This window comes from Ascaphus truei, chromosome 17, assembly GCF_040206685.1.
Source record: "Ascaphus truei isolate aAscTru1 chromosome 17, aAscTru1.hap1, whole genome shotgun sequence".
NCBI lineage: Eukaryota > Metazoa > Chordata > Amphibia > Anura > Ascaphidae > Ascaphus > Ascaphus truei.
In genome coordinates, this window is record NC_134499.1 from 34,208,423 (window position 1) to 34,229,641 (window position 21,219).

The following is a 21,219-nucleotide window of genomic DNA, read 5'->3' on the forward strand; positions in this document are numbered from 1 at the left end:
CCAAAGATTCAGAGACTGTTGATTATCTTGGGATTGGAACTATTTCTACTGGATATCCAGGATTCCATCATTTTGGACTCGTTAGGCACCGGTATCTCTTTTTGTTTATGCTATATATTCTGATTGTACTATCAGTTATCATCAGGCTGCCTATTTACCATTAGGGTTCACCCTCAGAGTAGGGCACATTATTTTATTCCCATTAGCGCTATCACACATCACCTTTCTTTTCTTGTAAGTTATTGTAGCATAACTTTGCATTATCTTCTAGCCCAGTCTCGGCCTTATTCTAATCAAGATCCCATATTAGGACTTTTGCTGAAGTGGAAAGAGTTATGCCTAACTAGGGTGTTAGTGTTACACCCAAAAGTCATACTTCAGGCTCAGGGTGTGAATAGGAGTAATGACAAGTTCACTTTAAGCCTTAATGGACTTTAGTGGATATGTGCTATCGTGGTAATGCATCATTTGATATAATTTGCATGTCATTATCATTGACGTCCGTTATACGGTAGATAACAATATGCTCTTTGCGGGAGAAAACATAACAATGTTACTGCAGGTTATTGTCCTTGGAAGATGTACAATTACAGACGTAGTAGGACTTGATGTCTCCGGCACCGGGGTAAGTTGGGTGACCGCGACCACCCGGAGACCATATGATTATCGCTGCAGTATTATCTTCAGAGTCGCAGCTTTTTGCTTTTTCCGCCATGGCTCCAGAGACATTAAGTCCTGCTACATCTGTAGTATTAACGGGACTTCTCTTTAGGATTGGTGACTAAACAGAGCTTGGTGGATCTGCAAAGAAGGAAAGATCAAAGAAGGAAAGATGTGCTGCTGCTTTCAATGAATTCATCCAGGGCCACCGACAGAGGGGTAAGAACCAGGACCACCGTTCCGGGCCCGGTGGCTAGGGGAGGGAGCGGTCGGTGCTGGAATTGAGCTGCTGCTATCAATGAATGTGCCACATCAGTTTTAGAGGTTGATGCTCAGAACTGGTTTTTTTTTATTATCAGTAACAGTTTATGATATGAATGCTGTCAACTTTGACATAAGATAATGACTTGTCAGCCATTAAACACAATGAGCTCTAGTTAATTGAAGGGTTGTTATGGACAAGATGCTTTAAATGCAAATGAGATCCCTACTACCCTACACATTGCTGACAGTTTTTGGCACCTGTTTATAGCATATCTTTTCAATGGAAGATTTTCTGGAAGAGTAACAATAATAAAAAAGCGAAAATAAAAGAAAACATGTTTTTTTTATTTTTTATATCGTGTTAAATATGTACAGGCATACCCCGCATTAACGTACGCAATGGGACCGGAGCATGTATGTAAAGCGAAAATGTACTTAAAGGGAAGAACTATGTTATCAATGCATGTACTGTACTGCAATTGTCATATACGTGCATAACTGAAGAAGGAAAAAAGATAAGCCGGCGCCAGTTCAAACCGTGACGTGTATAGTCCAAATCAAGTCCTTTTGTGATGGTGATGAGCAAATTGCAGATTTCTTCCAAAACGTGACGTGATATGTGAAAAAATAAAGAGAGAATTATAGTGCAGTATGTCAAATTGAGGACATAAAAACATATAACACTGACAACGTGAAACAAACAAGACAAACTCACAACACAAACTAGCCAGACAGAATTAATAAAAAAGCTATTTAATGACAACTAATATAGGATTCTGGATGTTTACACACACTACTCCGGGGGGGCAAAATCGTTGCCCTACTCACAGGATGCAGGATAATTAAAAGCAGCAGGACTGGAAGCACTTTCTGTAGATCCAAGATGGCGACCGGAGCTCACTCTCTGGCGTCCCCACGTGTGGCAGATGCTGTCTGGGGCTCCAGAGGGTCTGGATCAGTGGTGCTGCTGCGCGTGACTCCCTCCTCCTGCCGGTTTCCAATCCTCCTATTCTCCTCCTCTCCTGTTACCCAGCCGTGCGGTATACTCCACGAATGATTTGCTTCTAAAAACGAGTCCTCCCAACGCGTTTCGTGCGCATGCGCACACTTCTTCAAGGGATGTGACTACCCCTGAGTCTGGATAGTTTATATACACAGTCCACTGTTCCAATTGGTCCAAGTTGTAATTGGCTATATGTTAACTGTGTGACCCTAAACTGCTGCCGTGACAGTGACAAACTGGTCAAACTGACCCCTCCTTTAGGAACTTCAGTCCTTTTTGTTCGTACAAAGTATTTTGTATTTACCCTGCTCCAACTGACTCGCAGCTCAGCTCAGTTGGGCTGCGAGTCAGTTGGAGCAGGGTAAATACAAAATACTTTGTACGAACAAAAAGGACTGAAGTTCCTAAAGGAGGGGTCAGTTTGACCAGTTTGTCACTGTCACGGCAGCAGTTTAGGGTCACACAGTTAACATATAGCCAATTACAACTTGGACCAATTGGAACAGTGGACTGTGTATATAAACTATCCAGACTCAGGGGTAGTCACATCCCTTGAAGAAGTGCGCGCATGCGCACGAAACGCGTTGGGAGGACTCGTTTTTAGAAGCAAATCATTCGTGGAGTATACCGCACGGCTGGGTAACAGGAGAGGAGGAGAATAGGAGGATTGGAAACCGGCAGGAGGAGGGAGTCACGCGCAGCAGCACCACTGATCCAGACCCTCTGGAGCCCCAGACAGCATCTGCCACACGTGGGGACGCCAGAGAGTGAGCTCCGGTCGCCATCTTGGATCTACAGAAAGTGCTTCCAGTCCTGCTGCTTTTAATTATCCTGCATCCTGTGAGTAGGGCAACGATTTTGCCCACCCGGATTAGTGTGTGTAAACATCCAGAATCCTATATTAGTTGTCATTAAATAGCTTTTTTATTAATTCTGTCTGGCTAGTTTGTGTTGTGAGTTTGTCTTGTTTGTTTCACGTTGTCAGTGTTATATGTTTTTATGTCCTCAATTTGACATACTGCACTATAATTCTCTCTTTATTTTTTCACATATCACGTCACGTTTTGGAAGAAATCTGCAATTTGCTCATCACCATCACAAAAGGACTTGATTTGGACTATACACGTCACGGTTTGAACTGGCGCCGGCTTATCTTTTTTCCTTTGTCTAGTTACTGACTGTACAGTCAGTTTTTGTCTGGCTGCCTATTATATTTTATTGTCATTGTGTGTTTTAGCGCTGTTTTGCACCGTCTTTTCTGTTTATACGTGCATAACTGATGTAAATAACGTATTTGTAACAGGCTCTATAGTCTCCCCGCTTGCGCACAGCTTCGGTACAGGTAGGGAGCTGGTATTGCTGTTCAGGACGTGCTGACAGTCGCATGCGCGAGCTGCTGTTTGCCTATTGGGCGATATGTCCTTACTCACGAGTGTACTTAAAGTGAATGTCCTTAAAGCGGGGTATGCCTGTAGCATGTCCACTTATGTAGTTCTTCTATAAAATAGGTTTGTTAGTTTATTCTTAGTGTGAGGTAGAGAGCCACTGTCCATTCAAAAGCCATGGAGGTGATTATTGGTCAACTGAATTGCAATATTTGCCCATTGAGAACTAGCTTGGTTTAAATCAATATTACAGATTTGTGTACCAAATAATTATTTCATACATTAGGCACTAGCATTCAGCCATTTTATGACCCTATTCAATATAATACAATGATTACATACAGTTAATGATGCAGTGCCTTCCATTCACTTGAATCTAAATACATAATTAATTGTGAGTCACCCTGCTTCTAATTATATGGAAGCCTTTATAGCTACAAACTTGTCTGCTTTTTTTCCCCTCTTCAAGCCCAAATTAATATACTGATAACTTTCATTTCTAAAGTTGCATTAAAAAAGAACACCAACTTTTCAATTGAAAGCAGCATTGCAAAGATATTATTGTTGTACAAAGAGTCAAATATTTTAATGTAAGTAATGATTGGATTTCACCACTTCACAAACGTTGTCCAGTGGTGATATCCAATAATTATTTATAAATACTTCTGGCTGGAAAATCTGTGCAAAAAATAATGCGCCGATTTAAAAATAAAATAAATAAATCAATGGAGTAGAAGCTTAAGGTGACAGTATGTATCAATTGAATGTCATTACCCAGAATCCCTGGCTGCAGTGAGAGATAATGGTGAAAAGGGTGGCAGACCTGTCTGTCGTGAATGGGCTCACAAGTGGGATTTACACAGTATTTGCTTTAAATCAATGGGAAGTGTTTCCTTGATAAATCTGGGGTAGTGTTTGCACTAGTTTTGCCCCAGCTTTAAAGCCAGCAGACTTTAATACATTGCCCTTACACTATCTACCTAAATAACATACTTACATAAAGGCCTTTCTGTCCTTTTGAGCCTATTTTACAGGCGCATTGTGAAAGGAAAATACAACAGGTACATTGGGTGTACTTCCTGAGAAGAGTCGGAGTTAGAACTCTCACTGCCAACCCTTGGACTGGCCCCAGCAAATACTGGAAGTATACACGTTACACTCTATTCCAGAAATGTTGGCTGAACCTGGCTGAATTATCAAGCTTACAAATAAAGTGCGAACGTTTACATAAATTACTTTATAAACTTCCAAATGTTGCCTTCAACTAATGTTCGTAATGGTGACTTTTTTTCTTCTTCTTTTAGTGGAAGGAATAGTTTTATTTTTAGTGTTAGAACTAATTATTGTGATTATCTATTTGTGACAAACGCTGGGCTTGGTTAACATGTCAAACTGTGGGAAATGTATCAATTTGCATTGTTTTCGGTGGCTCACTGCCCAAAGTTGCATGCTGTTTGTCCCATTTAAATCATTTTGCTAGCACTATAAATAAAACCTTTCTGTGCCTGATCATGTTCCCCATTATTTTGGAGATTTTCATCCTTAGATAGGTTGTCCGTCTCTGTACAAAGCGTTAACTGAATATATGATTGTAGAGGTCCTAACAAGAATATTTGGACCAAATGGTTCCCATGCTTCTGTAAGTTTGAATCTGATAGCAACCTTTCTTCTTATTGAAAGCATAATCCTTTATTTGACTTGATAAGTCCTTCATGGGAGAATCTGAGGTCACCTTCATTTGACCTTCCTGCCAACATTCCACCTCATGCTGCACAGTGATAGTTACTGAAACTAGATCTCATATAATTGGCAGTAAACTTACAGAAAATAATGGGGTACATTATTGAATGGCCAATATATCAAGGTTATGTCTCAATTCTCTTCTGTCTAGCAGAAGCAATATACCATTTAGTAATAAGTAATATATTCAATTATGTCATTGGTATGAATTACTATATGTTAAAAACTATTCCTATATGTTTCATATTTTTTTAAATATGCCAAAGTCTCAACCGGGATCCGTTTTGTACCTTTCATTTTAAAATGATAAATGTGTCACTTACTATTCCCTAAACCAAACACATCTGGGATCAAGTCCCATTCTGAAATCAGTAAATTACTGTAACTATCTCATTACGCATATTGGTAAAACACAATGGCCAATTTGAATTTTACATGGTATTGCTCCCTTAACCCTATGAACATCACACGCCAGTCTATCTCATTGAGTTCATTTCTTAAATGAAACTGGAAAATTAAAGTAAGCAGCATTGTGTTATTAGATGCAGAAGGAATTGAGGCTTTTTTACTGTCAGCGAGGTGATATTTTGGTTGGTGCACTCACATGTACACTGTAGCATAAGAGGGCGCTTTGCACTGCTCTAAAGTAACACTCTGCTCTGATTAAAAACTAAATATGTAATTGAGATGGGTTGTCACAATACGTTATAGAGCAACATTTATTCCAATAGAAAACATGTTCCTATTAATATGTTGTATTGCATAGAAACTCGTTTATACACAGATACGTATTTCTGGTGAGAACCAATCTGCGAACAAGTAATAAGAACTTGGCAGCACAATTTCTTTTCTAAATTACAATCAGTTACAACAAATGTTCACCCCAGTTGACGGTTATATGGATATTTAACATCTGAAAGGAACACGGAACAGAAATTAAAATAAAAGCTGTGTTACCTGTTAAATATTTCATGTTTCTACAGAATAACTATGGATCTTAATACTGTATGAAAATATTTGATATAATGTGTGCCACCATTAATGTGATGTTCCCCTTGCAATGTAAAGATGTATATGTCTCAAAAAATACAATAAAAAAGATGGAATATATATATATTTAATGTTTCTGTGATACAACAATAATTTGTGTAACCCCACCACGCACCTCCACGTTCTTGATCTCTCATTCCACCATTTGGATTTTCTGATGATCTCACCCATTGTACAGTATATCTACCGATATATATTTTCATTAGGTCTGAAAGATGGTTGTGCAACATTTTAGCAAATAGTATCTAATGAATTACGTGTAACACATCTACTAGTCTCTTATGAGCTGTGCATTTATATTAGTTTAAGGCAACAACCACATAGGAACAATTCTACTCATTTGCTGTTTACAAGACACATTTTTTTTTGCATTTGATACAGTGGCTTACAATACTCATAAGGGCTTTGTGGTCAATGCTCTTTTGGCGCTGATGAAATAATGTATATCTAAGTGCAAAAGTAGCAAAGCAGAAGTCGGGAACCAAGCTGAAACTAAAGGGTTTGAAAAGATATAGAATGCTGTCTTTGCTTGTAATGCCTTTTTAGTTATTTAACCCAGGCTGTGCAGTATAGAAGGCTTCATGGATGTTCCTATAGGAGCCAATGTGTAACACAATCATGAGCTTAATTACCATTGAAGGTATCACTGAAGGCAAAGGCATTGAAGTGAATGGACATATTGTGCACAATGTAGCCACCTTGTTTTTGTAATTAGGGCACATTGTGGACTCATTTTCATGAGTAGGTGGCAATCTAGCTTAAGAGAGTGCTTTGAAATTGTTGGTTGAAACACTACAATGGTGGATTGGCTTAAGATGGGGGGGATGTGGACTTGTCAATTTTGTCCTGTATCTTCAACTTCTTCCATCATATTGGCTCTGGGTTTTAGAAATGGAAATAGAATTTGTGCTGTCGGCTACTATAATACTCCCTTTCATCTCACTCAATGACAGGGCACTTATTCACCCAAAAATACTGTATGAAGCTCACATCAGAATCTAACATACAGTATTGTGGTGGAGATGTCTGTGGCATTGGTTAAGGGAGGAGAATTGTAGCAGTGGGGCTGTCACGGGAGACCAGGACTAATACCAGGGATCAATATTGCCAGACAGAAACACAAGATTTTATCAAATTAATTTATTGGAAAGCAGTATCCATAACTGACATATTGTAACGCTGTGCTCACCACAAACAAGGCAGGACCCTGGGACTGAGGTGTGAATTGGTAGAAACGCCACCCACAGTCACAGGGGCACGTCTGGAGAGTGGGTTGGTCAAGGTAGCCGTGTCGGGTTGGAGAAGTCAGAGTTGTCATAATACTTGAGAGGTCAGAGTAGGAGAGGTCCGGATTGTAGAAGGTACTATTAGCCAAGGTCGGGATTGGACATAGTAGAATAGTTGTTGTCCGAGTGCCAAGGTCAGGGTTGGAGAGATGTGGAGGGTCAGAGGTAAGCCGGGGTCAGTAAGCCAGAGGTGCGAAGTCCAAGAATAAAGCCGGGTCAGTACACAAAACAAGATACAGCAAGACAAGACAAGACGAGACTGTGAAGGCAAAGGAGAGATGAAACACACCAATAAGTGGGTCTATGCTCAACCAAAGTGCCAGAGGCACTGCAGAGCATATACTGTATAGGCCTGAGTAGCCAATGAGACAGGGGGGCGGAACAGAGGCGTGGACTCAGCGGAAGCCATGATTGGTTAGAGCAGTGCAGGAGACAGGTGGGAGTGTGTAATGTGATCAGTGTTGTCACAGAGCTAGGGTGCGCTGCACATGCGTCACGTGCGCTTGACGCGCGATGCAATCCGGAGACGGGACCTAGCCCCGCAGTACCTGGTGACGTCAACTGTGTGCGTATGCGCGGCCTGTGGATGTTTCCCTGGAGGTAGTCCCGCGCGTGAACGGAGGTATGGCGGGAGCGCACCGTAGGCAGCACAATTCCTGAATCCTCACACATAAACAGACAACACATACTCACAACTGGGGAAACTGGGCATACCCGGCAACCTGGTTGCAGGGATCTCCTTGCAGAGATTTCCCCTGTTATCTTCCTTCTTCCTGCACAGTGCCTACAGGGACTGGTTTTCAAACCTGGGACCAGCACTGGAGCTCTGTATCTGCAGCTGGAAATCACCACCAGAACTGGAGCTTGAGTTAGCAAGGGGTCTCCCTCCCCACATGTTTATACCCTTAACCCACCAGCTTGCAACATTCAGGGCCAGTGCTGGGTACATGCCCAGGCCCTGATTGGTGGATAGAAATGCAGCATTACAAAAATCAACATAAAAGAGTAACATAGAAAGGTCGCAGACAATCGTTGCAACTTTCCAACTGACACACAGTTAACCTCTGGTCCCTGAGCTGCTGGAACCAGGCAAAATACATACAGTACACATATACACTGGCGACACACTTTATTCGAGCTCGGCTAGTCCCACGAATTCGGGTATACCCGGGTGTATTGAGGTTTGTGACTGTTTTCTGCCCGAGTGCATTGAGGTATTTTCCAGGCAGGGATTGAAGCATTTTATTCCCGCTGGCTGCAATACTGCACAGTATATATATATATACTGCATTACAATTCATGAATTTATGCCATCTGGTAGACACGCGAAGCATTGCAGCCTATTAAATCCTAATCATTATCATTTAACAGATCAGCCGCCCATCAGCCAGGCATGAACCCAGGCTGGGAAGGCAAACGCAACGGGGCTTGTCAGAGGTGAGGAGCGGCGCATTCCAGGTATCTGCCAGGTACATACTGGGTATTTGCTCGAATAAAGTGTGTCGGTGCAGTATATAACATAATATAATCCACTGTATTATTGACAGGTAGGGGTAATGGCAGGCTTAACCTTTATTAACAGAAGCCATATTTACCCCCTACCGTCACAGGGGTCACCAGATGTTATTTTCAGTGAGACTGGACACCCTTACGCCTTTTAAACATTTCCATGTTCAGAAGGTACAGTCATGTCCGAAAAATGATTTTTTTATTTATTTAAAAAACAAAACTAAACTCCCACATCTTTCTAAAAATGGTCCTCAAAGCTTTGCCTCCCCATGAAGTAAGATTGTACTATCCTGCTTCCTCGCACCGCACCATTATATTTGTATTGCACTTCAGCCCCTGGGTGTTGTAAATAAGCCCCTGTGGATGAGTTTTGGGATGAGAGAAATAAGGAGGAAAAAAGGGATATGGAACGGGATTAATGATGGCTGGTATTGGAAGACAGCACTAATGATTATAATAGAACATAGAACAAGAGTGACTAAGAAACAAACAGAAAGATGACAACCTATGAAAATCAGCAAGATAGAAAAGACGGGAGAGATATTGTGATTTACTGTATACACTTAAGTAACTGCCAAAAATGCATTGAGAAAGATAACATATGTTTCTTGCACATAAGTAGTTGAATAAACCATGTCAGAGCTAGATCTCAGAGATGAGCAATCTTAGAGGTAAAGAGATCCATTGCCTTTCATATAATCCGTACATGCAGAACTGGAGTGTACAGTGGTTCCCAGCACACAATAAAGAAGAATCAGAGAAAGTGTCAATATGAAAATGCAGAAATATATTGAAAAATGGATGCAGATACAAAGCCAACCCTAATGAGGGCCTGGAGGATACATCCCAGGGAGTAAAACAAAAATGCAGAGAATTGAGGGGAGATGGTGGGTGGAGGGGAAACAAAGGGAGTGGAACAATACAAAAACAAGGCGGAAGGGGGAAACAATGTTTAACGCACGCAATGAGCAAGGTGATAAAATGTAGGGGGGGCGACGTTTCGGGGCCTAAAATGTCCCTTCTTCAAGCCCGTTCCCACAGACTGAAACAGTCCATGGTACTTCCCTAATTTGTACACCTCCAACCAAAAAAACTCTCAACTTAGCAAGGTAAATAACATAGAGAAAATGCTGAATGGACCTATTAAAGCTAATACCAAATCTGAACAAACACAGTCAACCTATCAGAATGAATGTCAGTATATGAAGTGGTTCAAAAGCACATGACCAGGGCACCTACGTTAGCAGACTAAGGTCATTAGAAAATCCTATACAATAAAGTATCAATGTACTAATAGAATAATGGCATAAAATGTACTGTAATCTGATAGAGCATAAGAATGAACATGAGACAGCTACACAGAACACTCTATAGTAACTCAGAGATAAGCTGATAAAGCAAAAATTGAAAAATATGAATCCTCTGCTGTGCTGTTTGTCAGTGTCTCTCATACAATCTCCGTAGTGGTCCCTGTGACACGCCCTTCAATTCTCTGCATTTTTGTTTTACTCCCTGGGATGTACCCTCCAGGCCCTCATTAGGGTTGGCTTTGTATCTGCATCCATTTTTCAATCTATTTCTGCATTTTCATATTGACACTTTGTCTGATTCTTCTTTATTGTGTGCTGGGAACCACTGTACATATTAGTGATTTTCCCTGGGGGCGTCTGAGGTCCCTCCCTGTTCCCCTGCACCATATTATTGGTTTATTAATTTACTAAACACCCTTTACTGTGGAGTGCTACCTAACCCACACACTTTTTGGAATGCATAACTGGGGGTTCCTTACAGTTATTAGATCTTTTCATGTTTATCTGCTTGTTTTGCTAAGGGATTCTAAAAGGCTTCTACAATGTACTGTACCTCATTCTTCCCCAGGCAGGCATAGGGAAGCATGCTGCCCCTTATTTGAAATGCTATTTCATTAGGATATTGGTTATTTATTGACTTCCTTCGACTTGTAACTTGTGAATCCAGGAAGCAAAGTTTCTGTAATATATTTGGGTCTTTAAAACCATCTGCTATATGTACCACCCACATTCCGCCTGTTTATGTCTTCCACTTAATGATTGATTTTTTTCAGACAGTCTTGGCTGGTACACATCTAGACTGTCAATCTTTTCTTTGACAGTTCCTTTTGTTCAGACAGGTGCTGCGTAAGATCCCTGAGCAACTCTGTATACACACATCCATAATATGTTGCATTGCCTTTGTTATTAAGGTATTAGGAGGCGTACAGAGCAGAGATTGTCAGGGTTGCTTCATTGTGCGATTCTTAGGGATATATTATTATTATAATAGTATTTTGCTGGTGAGAAAATGCTGACAAAAAACAGCATGCTTATTATTCTGCAGTAATGAAATGGTTCTTGTGCATTTCAAATTAGCATTAATTCATAATTAGGCAATAATGTGAGGTACACCTGTATAGATCATCTGCATATATGTAACATGGGTCTTTCTTAGGTCTTAGGTATTCCTTACTCAAAAGCATAGATGGAATACTACATGCTGATATTACAGTATGTAGTAAAAATATGGAACAAATTACACCTATCATAAAATATCTACAATTGTTTGTGGTATAATATTTGTGTTGGCGAGAAGTGCTGACAACTTCTGTATACTTCTTGACGGAGTGGAGGAGCAAAGCAATTTGTCAGTCTCCATGATCTCTATGGAAATTCCATCAATTTAACCCTTTAATCAAGAGGGTAGTGTTGACGCACCTGTACATGCTTTTCTTGCCAGAGAGACAAACATAAAATCAGACAATAGGAAAGGAAGTTCCTGTCCCGGGGAGCTTACAATCTATGTGGTGTTTTTATAGGCATGTAAGTGTAATGATACAAGTACAACCTGTAGGCAGCTGAAAAACTGGCAAGGGTTTAACAAAAAATCTCCATAGTAAGGATGAGCAGGTTCATGGGTCCAGAATAGGAGCCGCCCCGAACACAGTTGGACTCCAGACAGGCAATCTATCCGGTACACACACTGATTACACTGGGCCTCCAACAATTACTGACTGCACTAACAGTGGAGCTTGCACGTTACAAACGGGGCTGATCACTGATCAGTGGCTCAGGGAGGCATTACAGTCCGCTCTGTGTATAGCATACACTTGTGCCCGTGGCTGGTAGTGTGATTACTGTGGGACCTAGGGTCAGCGATGGCAGGCTGTCCCTGAGCCCAGACACGCAATTTATCCAGTATACACACTTTTAACTTCGGCTTATTAGGAACTGCCGACTATGTTAACAACGGAGCCTGTGTGTTATGTATGGGCTGATTACAGCCCCCCTTCCCTTGCTGTACCCCACACGTGTATTCACACTACCAGTGTTGGTGATAGACTACACATCGCACAACATTTGAGTACGTGGGTTACTGCATTTGCTACTGTGGTTCAAACAGTAGTTCCCGCATTTGATTTATGATAGTTTCTCCCTTGCCTTTTAATTCACATAGCTTATAGGCATCATGTTAATTAGGCTCATGGTTTTAACCCACTTTATTTTATATTTGGGGTAATACTCTTTAATAAAGTTTTGGTTTTAATGTTATAACCATATCATTCATTTTGTCCTCTCACCCATTCTCATTTGAGGTTCCACAGTCCTTAGTTACCATCATTAGTTCTCCCATTTATAGCCTCTGAGTGCTCTCACTACATACAGTAGGGGATTCTTGTTCTGTGTGTTCATCTGGTGGTATAATCAGATGTTCCCCCAACCTCAGGGGCTGGAGGTGGACACGCTCATCCCGCAATGGGAGAGACTCATAGCCCTACTGCTCTCTTCCTCATCCAGAGCAGGACTGACTACATTTGGCACTGCCCCTAATCAGGAAGGAGAAGGGGCGGGCTCATGGTTTATACCTATCCCTGATAGGCTTACACAGGCCATGAGTCACCACAGTTTACTTCTGTCCATCAGAGAGGAGCACGAAGGGGGGTCACAAGCCCACAGAATTAACCTCTTACAGCCTGCAGCTAGCAGGACTTACATAACAGGGAGGGGAAAGACAGACAGAAAAGACATACCCTGTTACATACAGATAGCATGATGCTTCATTAATTTAACCATTTGAGCACTTTCACCTGAAACCTGCTCTATTTGGAGTGTACTTTGATGGGGTTAGCCAGCTTAAATCTTGTTTTGATCAACATTTTTTTAACTAAACTGCTCCTTTGTTATTAAACGTAGGTTAAACATTTAGAAATGGCGTTACAAAAATGGCAAGTTAATTTGGGAGGAGCGCTGGAATTATATATTTATTTTCCACATCTGTACGATAGTAAACACTACAAATATATCAGCCGCTGCCCTATCCGACTTGTCAAAAATACAATACAACTGAGAATACAACAATTACAGTCTAGTTTCCAATACGGTTCTGTTATATGGTTTGTATTTCGTGAGTACTGATTTTGATGTACAGTAGTTATATTTGGAATTTCCCCCTCTTATTTGATGCATTTCATACACAGGCCAAGATATTTTATTTTAACACTAGAAATCAATTTATGTTGGGTAAAAAAGGGGAAATGTACATTGCAGCTGCGTGTGTGAGGTGAGGCCATACACAGCACACCTCAATAAATCACTTTCTCATCCTTTCTCTGTCATTTTCTTTCAGCCTTGAGCAAGCACAAATGCATTTCTTCTTCCAGTAAATAAAATCAGGACGCTCTGTCCATGGATGATAACCTGGGTTGTTTGAATGCATTTAGTGATACCACAAATAACGCTTTCACAATTTGCTTCTGCAGTCGTGTTTAAGTACTTCTATTAAATTAGACATTACGTCAGCATGGAACAGGAGTTAGCTGGTGATCATATGCAATATTTCTGTGTGATACCGTATCATTACAAAGTGATAACTTCATTGATGCCCATTGTTGAATGCAACCTACTTTCAGCTATGACCCCTGATAGCTAATGTTAGTGCAGATTAACACTAAGCTTTTCTGAAGCTTATGCTAAGGCAAAGAGTGAGATACAGCCTGTAACATGTGTTATTTACCTAATGAGTGTTATAATGTATTAACCAGGCTGCAATAGAAAAAACTACAGTAGCTTGACTAAGATCAAAATGGTTCATATATCTGATCATTAGATGTAGTTGATTATGTTCCTTAGACAAAATGACATGGCTGTCCCATTATTTTACTTCTGAAATATGACAGAATGCTTCATAAGGTTCCCATATTCAACTTAAAGTGGGTGAATCGTACAAGGTTATAACACAAAATAACCAGCAACTGTAACCCCTTAAAAATGGCCATGTTAAGGGTATAAAAAAAAGGTCAATAAAAAAAAATGTTCAGCTGTCAACCAACATTCATATAATCAATGCGCATTACAGTAACAGAGAACGCAGTATCTCGCGCTAAAAGAAACCAAAATACGTGCTTGTAGAAATGATAACTTGGAGGATAATTCCGCATCTTGGTTGGAGTTTAGGGCTTTCAACTTCATTGTTAGGCTATTAATTAATACTTAATAAACGTCTTTGTTGCCAGAGCGGCCTTGGACGATGAAAGAAGCTCATGTCATTTTGTAAAGAACTATCACACAGAAAAATTATTTAAATATGCATCAAGAAGACAGCAGTAACATAATATATTCCAACAAATATCAACCATTCTTACCTCAAAATGCTGCGTCAAATGGGTATATGTTTGACACAAGTGTCTACTGGAACCAGAAGGTGTTTTATAACATAGATTCACCTACTAAATATGGCCCAGGGTGTCTTACAGCTCAGGAAGGCATCTTTTCGCTAAGCATTGCTAATGCTCACTATATATAACCTCTTATCTACAACAGTTAGCAACACTTTGAGAAGTAATAGTACCTATTTATTTATTTTTTTACTCAGCTTTATTTTTTTTTTAGGGTTGGAAAGGGATAGAGAAAACAAAAATAATTGGGGAGGAGGGTCGCAAATAGGGCGATGTTGAAAAAGGTACAATGATTAGTACAAGAGGTTATTTCAATTTAAAATGTAATACAATTAAAAGACAAAAAGTGAGGGGGGATGAGGGCATAATGAAAATTAATTTCCATAGAATTCACTGTGATGGATTGGATAAAATGCCTATTTCTTCATCTGTAATACTTTGCTATGATTCCTTACTCAAAATGGCTACCGCAGCTACCCCTCCCTTCAAGTAAGGAAGATGGCACCGAGGAATTCCCCTCAAATGCTGATGTGTCCAAAAAACCTGCAATAACAGGACCATAAACTGCAACAACAAGACCATACAAGGAAAAGACCCAACAAGAACCAATGAGATACTGACATGTGTATTTACACACAACCTTTAGACCTGAGAGAGCTCCTTTTGCATACAATCCCCCAATGCAGCCTCTATATAGGAACGCAGGCTGTAGGAATAAAGTCAGACATTATCATTCTGAACATGTGTCAGCGTGATTTTTTCTCAGTGCACGCATTACCTACGTGGGAAACTAATCAGGACGGGGACAGATACTCTGCAGACGGTTGTTCTGATCCAAATCATCACTATATTGGTAACAATGACCAATGAAAAGATGGGCCACCGGCATAGTTACACCATGGGCTCCACATGGTTTGAAATGTATTCTGCGTGTCATTAAGAAAGCTAATTCATTTTTACGTACTCATAGCATGCTATATCCTCCTGATCTGTTGGTGACCCTTGAGGACTGGAGTTGGCCGCTCTTGGTTAAAGGCAGGGGCGCGCAAACCTTTTTTTGTGGCGCCCCCCCACCTTACCTTCTCCGTTGGCCGCCCCCCCTCCTTACCTGACGCAGCAGGGTCGTGTGACGGCACGTCACGTGACCTGCTGCGTCATTCACGTTCGCCACTCTTTCGCTTTGGTGGGTGTGAGTTTTCAAACTGAAAACGACACCCGGCGGCGCAGTACAGCGTTGGCGCCGCTGCACTTGAAGAAGACAAATGAAGTTGTGATTTCAAGTGGCAGCCGCGTCACCTGTACTTCGCCAGCCAATCACAAACACACAACGTGTTAAAGTCCCGCCTCCAATCACGTCATTCTGTCTGCGGGGGATGAGCGCACATCGATCAGCAAAGAGGCGCGGACGTGCGGTAGCGTTGCAGCCTGTCTGAGCTCAGCCTTATTCAGCCAGATGTCTCTGCAGAGACTGCCTGCACATGTATCTCCCCTCACAGAAGCATTCAGTGAGTTTTTATCTACTTCCTTAAATCATTTGTCCTGGTTGTTTAAGCTGCTGATCTGTGTAGGAGCTGTGAGGCTGCAGGAGTTCAGGGGGATGTGACTTCACCCTCTGGCGCCATACTGGAAGTCAGATTAGGGGCCTCATGCAGTAAGCGACGATTATGTGAAATCGGCAACCTTATCGATTAGTCATGTTATTGGCGTTTTTCCCTCTCCGTATGCAGTAAGTGCCGAATACATTCAAAATCAACCAGAAAACAAATCCGCCCACTCTCACGATGATGAGCCGATCACACACAGGTGTATCGGCGTGCGTGGCGGGGTGCTGTTAGGTTGCACAATCACAAATCTTGCTGAATCAGGCGAAACAAGCATGTTTTTGATTGCGCGCCATATTTAAAGGCAACGTGTACTGCTAATCATTCTCTGTGTTGTTGGGAGTGAGAGAGAGAGAGAGACGCACAGAGCTGGACGATTGAAGATTTGCATATTGACTGAGAGACTTGTTGTGTATTGGGTGAGCTTTGTCCTTTGTTGTTTTGTTTACATCTTTGTCTTGTTTTATATGTGGAAGTGGGTCGTGTGATTGCCTGTACATTTATTGTCTGTTTTTTGTGAGTGCTGGAAGTATGCCCGCAAAGCGTGGGAAGAGTGATGCTGGTGGGAGTGGGAGTGCTACTCGTGGGAGTACGCGTCGGAGTGAACGTACTGTTCAGGGGAGTGATGTTGCTGGTGCACCGAGTGGTGTTGCTGGGAGTGGGAGTGCTGTTGCTGGGAGTGGGAGTGCTGTTGCTGGGAGTGGGAGTGCTGTTGCTGGGAGTGGGAGTGCTGTTGCTGGGAGTGGGAGTGCTGTTGCTGGGAGTGCTGTTGCTGGGAGTGTGAGTGCTGGTGCTAGGAGTGTGAGTGCTGGTGCTAGGAGTGTGAGTGCTGGTGCTAGGAGTGTGAGTGCTGGTGCTAGGAGTGGGAGTGCTGGTGCTGGGAGTGCTGCTGGTGGCGCAGTTGCTGATGGGGTGTCTGGTGGTGGCGTGCTTGCTGGTGGCCAGCTTTTGGAGGCTCTTCCATTGGAAGAAGGAGAGTCCAGTCAGCACCAGCCAAGCTCTGACCCTAAACCTGCTCGGAAAAAACGTGTGGAGAAGCCACGTAATCCTCGCTTCAATGACCAGGAAAATAGGGCTCTTGTCACTGGCATTCTGGAGCACTATGACAGTCTCTATGGACATTTAGTAGGTAAGTGTAACTTTACATTTATTATTCAAATACATGTGATCCTAGGTCATCTGAGTTTTGTTCATATGCAAATATGGGTACACAATATCTTTCTATGTTCATTAGTGTGGAAACACAGCTTTTTATCATGCCTTACAAGGACAAATAAACACAGGCGGTCAATTTGCCAGAACTGCATACAATATGAATGCAACCTTGCTTACATGTATAGGTTTAGTAGTGAATGCTCATGTGCTGCACATATTACACATAAAACAGCATGTTTGCTATCTCTTGGAACAGCTAGCAGTGTAGGAAACTGGTGCTTATATTATTATTAATTTACCTCATATCTTTTATATGTTTTTCAAGGGCGGACAAGTGCAGCAAGCAAAAAAGAAATGTGGGACACAATAGTCATTGGTGTCAATGCCTGTGGGAATAGTGTCAGGGACAAGTATCATTGTCGGAAAAGATTTGATGATATTAGGTCCAAATTGAAAAAGAAAATACAAGACCAACGCGTGCATGCTACTGGCACTGGAGGTGGGCCCACACCACAACGTCTCATATTGACTCCATTGGAGGAGCTGCTTCGGCCAAAATTACTTACCGTCGTCGTGGAAGGCTTGGCTGGTGACCGTGACATTGGAATTTATCCGTCACAATTTCCAGCAGGTGATAAATATTACTGTACTAGGCGTGTCGTTGCTTACAGTTATTTTGCATAGTTACACTGCTTTTTATACTGTCTTCACAATATAAGCATACCTGCATCTATATATGTATATGTCTGATTCTGTATATATATATCTCAAAATAGACATATATGTAGTAGTCCTACTAAAAGCAGTAACTAATATAGCACGTGCCATTGCGTGCTCATTTACATGTGAATTCCCAAAATGCATAGCTGCAGTGGAAGCAATTGATGGTGGGCGAAGATGGGGAACAACAGGGTAGTACACATGTGTAACACATGTTCATGAGAAATTATTAGTAGCTACAGGTACAGAACAGAAATATGTATCATATTATTGTGTATTTTATTGATTTTACTCCGACAAACATGACATTACTGCCTATTTTAAGCATGCATCAAAGAAATTGCATGTAACGGCCTACAAACATCACTGGCACTAACACATCTATAGTTGCTTATGAAAAGGTCCATTTTTGCTTTATGTCATATACAGACAGCATAATGAGGCACACGTAGCATATGTTATGTCATTGTTTTCATAACTTAAACACTGCAGATGACTACTTAGCTCATCTACCATTGTGTTAAAGCAGCTGCAATTAATATCTCATCACAGCATACACTTCAACAGAGGGGGTGGGGTTCAGCACACACACTAATTACAGCCTCATTTCACGGTCAACTTAGTTCACACCATTTGCACCTGTTTCAAGTCATTGAAAGGTGTGGCTGATTAGGCTTTTTGGGGAAGGGAATACCTTTCTTACAACCTGAATAGCACAACTGAAGTTAATCACACTCATTTGAAAGCTTAACTCTAGCTACTAAATGCCCCAACAACTCATTACTTATCAAAGCGTACGTCACACATTAGTTCACTCATATCTATAGTTGAACTACTATGAAAGACACATTATCACACACTGCATGTGTTGTCTTGTTGAGTCACAGCCACATTCAGGTGTGCCACATCTTCGATTAATGTACCACACATATCCTCTACCAAAAACAACACTTTTTGCAATATGACCACCTTCATGATAACCATTGTGAATGGTCATCTCATGATAGTTATGTACATTATGATACTGATATCACTACACAACATATGATTTTTAGGTACAAATTTAATGTATTTTTCCTCACGCATTACTGCAGAACCATAGTATGTTGTATGTTAGGGAACTCAAAAGTTCTAAGTACACAGGCATGTACATTGTTATTACAACTATTTATGTTCACTTTCACACACACATTTTGGGTTAAGGAAATGATGCTGTTAGATACTCATAAATACAGAACATACAATAACTGTTTGTTCAATATTTACACATGTAAATGTAAAACTAATGTTATTGTTATATATAGTTGCCCCTGAAGGACATGTGTCACCTGAGATGGAACAAGTGTCTTCACCTGGGTCAGCCAGCTCAACACTACTAGAAGGTGAGTGTATCATTTGCTGGCCATATAATATGTGCTCTTCTATATGTTATGTTGTCATGTGCATTATTTGTTTTGCACATCTTCTTTAAATAGGATTACTTAGTGTCAGTGAAAATTAAGTGTAAGGCAACATGTATTGTGTTAGTGATGTTAATTATCATGTAGGACTTCTGAGTTTAGAGCAACTTTTCATTCATTCATATTTCATACTGAGTCCAAACATTATTCGTAAGTCAAGGTAGTTTTTAATGAGGTTATAAAACGTATGCTAACATGTTAGGTGTTACTTAGGACACAGTACAATTACATAGTAACACAGCATACATTAACATGCCATTTAATAATGTGTACATTTCTTTTTAGAACATCATGGTGATGAGGATGATGAGTATGATGAGGATGACGCCACAGAAGAGACTGAAATACAATCATGTGACCATGAAGAGGTGCCAATAGAAACTGTTGTACCGCCAAATCGTCCATCAACTTCCACATACGATGCAATTGTAGCTTCAGAGGGAAAAATAGTGGACGCAGAAAATCGTCGCCATTCAGACATGATGACAGTGCTGGAAAGGATGATTGGACTGCAGGAAGAAACAGTATCACAATTGGCACATCTCCACAGAGTCTTCATTGAAGTGCCTAAACAGTTGCAAAAAATCAACACCTCATTCGAAGCATTAGTTGTTCAGCAAACACAAGCTAATTACTGGAGAATGACTAATGTACCACAATTCAACACCTCCCAGCCAGGATCTGTTCATGCAGGTCAGTTTTCACCACATTCATCTGATATTCATTCACCAGGCCCAAATGTTACCGGTCAAGTAGCAGACATTGCTGTGCAGGTTCCTGATGACATCCTACCGCTGCCATCTGTACAAATTCAGCAGCAGACACCTACAAAGGAGGCGACAAAAACAAAACAAGACACACATGAAACAGACCAACCATCACTTGTGCAGTGTCTACCAACTTGCTCACATGTGTCACTGGGCACAAGCCCTGTCCGTGAACAGTCACTACCCAAAAGCCCTGTAGGTGAGTCGCTGCCCAAAAGCCCTGTAGGTGAATCGCTGCCCAAAAGCCCTGTAGGTGAATCGCTGCCCAAAAGCCCTGTAGGTGAATCACTGCCCAAAAGCCCTGTAGGTGAGTCACTGGCCACAAGCCCTGTAGGTGAGTCACTGGCCACAAGCCCCGTAGGTGAACAGTCACTGGCCACAAGCCCTGCCCGTGAAGTGCCAGAGGCCACTCAAAGTGGCTCTGTTGTGCCTAAAGTTGGTGGCAAAAGAAAAAGGAAAATTCAAGAGACAACAAGCAGGCCTGTTACTCGCTCGCAAAAGGAACAAAAAAAATAAATGTTATAATTCAGAAAATATGTCTTTGGCCTTGTTTTGTTGACTTCAGATTATCTAATTACTATTGTATGTATGCTGAAGACTGTGTTGTTTCCAAACTTTCAACTATGTTCTTGTACACGTGAAGTTTTGGAAATGTTAACACTCATAATTAATTGTGTTATAAATATTTATGTTGTAATCGTCTGTTCAGTAATGGTCCACCAGGAGCCAGTTGCTAAGTTTAGAGAAGCTGCCATTGACTTTGCAGCAAAACATTGCATTTGGGTGTGTTAATTGATGTAAGAATTGCATATGCATATTAGTCACATGCAATTATTAAAACACCTAAGTAAGTGCAAACATCTTTCTTGTACGTGTACAGCAGGATTATGTGTAAATTATTACTTACCTTTGCCTTGCTTGGCCATTGTAATT

General features: G+C 41.1%; 1 protein-coding gene across 1 annotated transcript in view; it reads left to right on the top strand.

Annotated features, from left to right (window-relative positions):
- Positions 1–20,820, top strand: part of LOC142467798 (uncharacterized) — a 36,392-nt gene extending 15,572 nt beyond the window's left edge. The window contains exons 2-4 of the mRNA XM_075573661.1: positions 17,665–17,970; positions 19,364–19,441; positions 19,805–20,820. Of these exons, the coding sequence (XP_075429776.1) occupies positions 17,665–17,970; positions 19,364–19,441; positions 19,805–20,802 (1,382 nt within the window). The 3' untranslated portion in view covers positions 20,803–20,820. The remainder of the gene's footprint in view (positions 1–17,664; positions 17,971–19,363; positions 19,442–19,804) is intronic.
- The last annotated feature ends 399 nt before the right edge of the window (positions 20,821–21,219 follow it).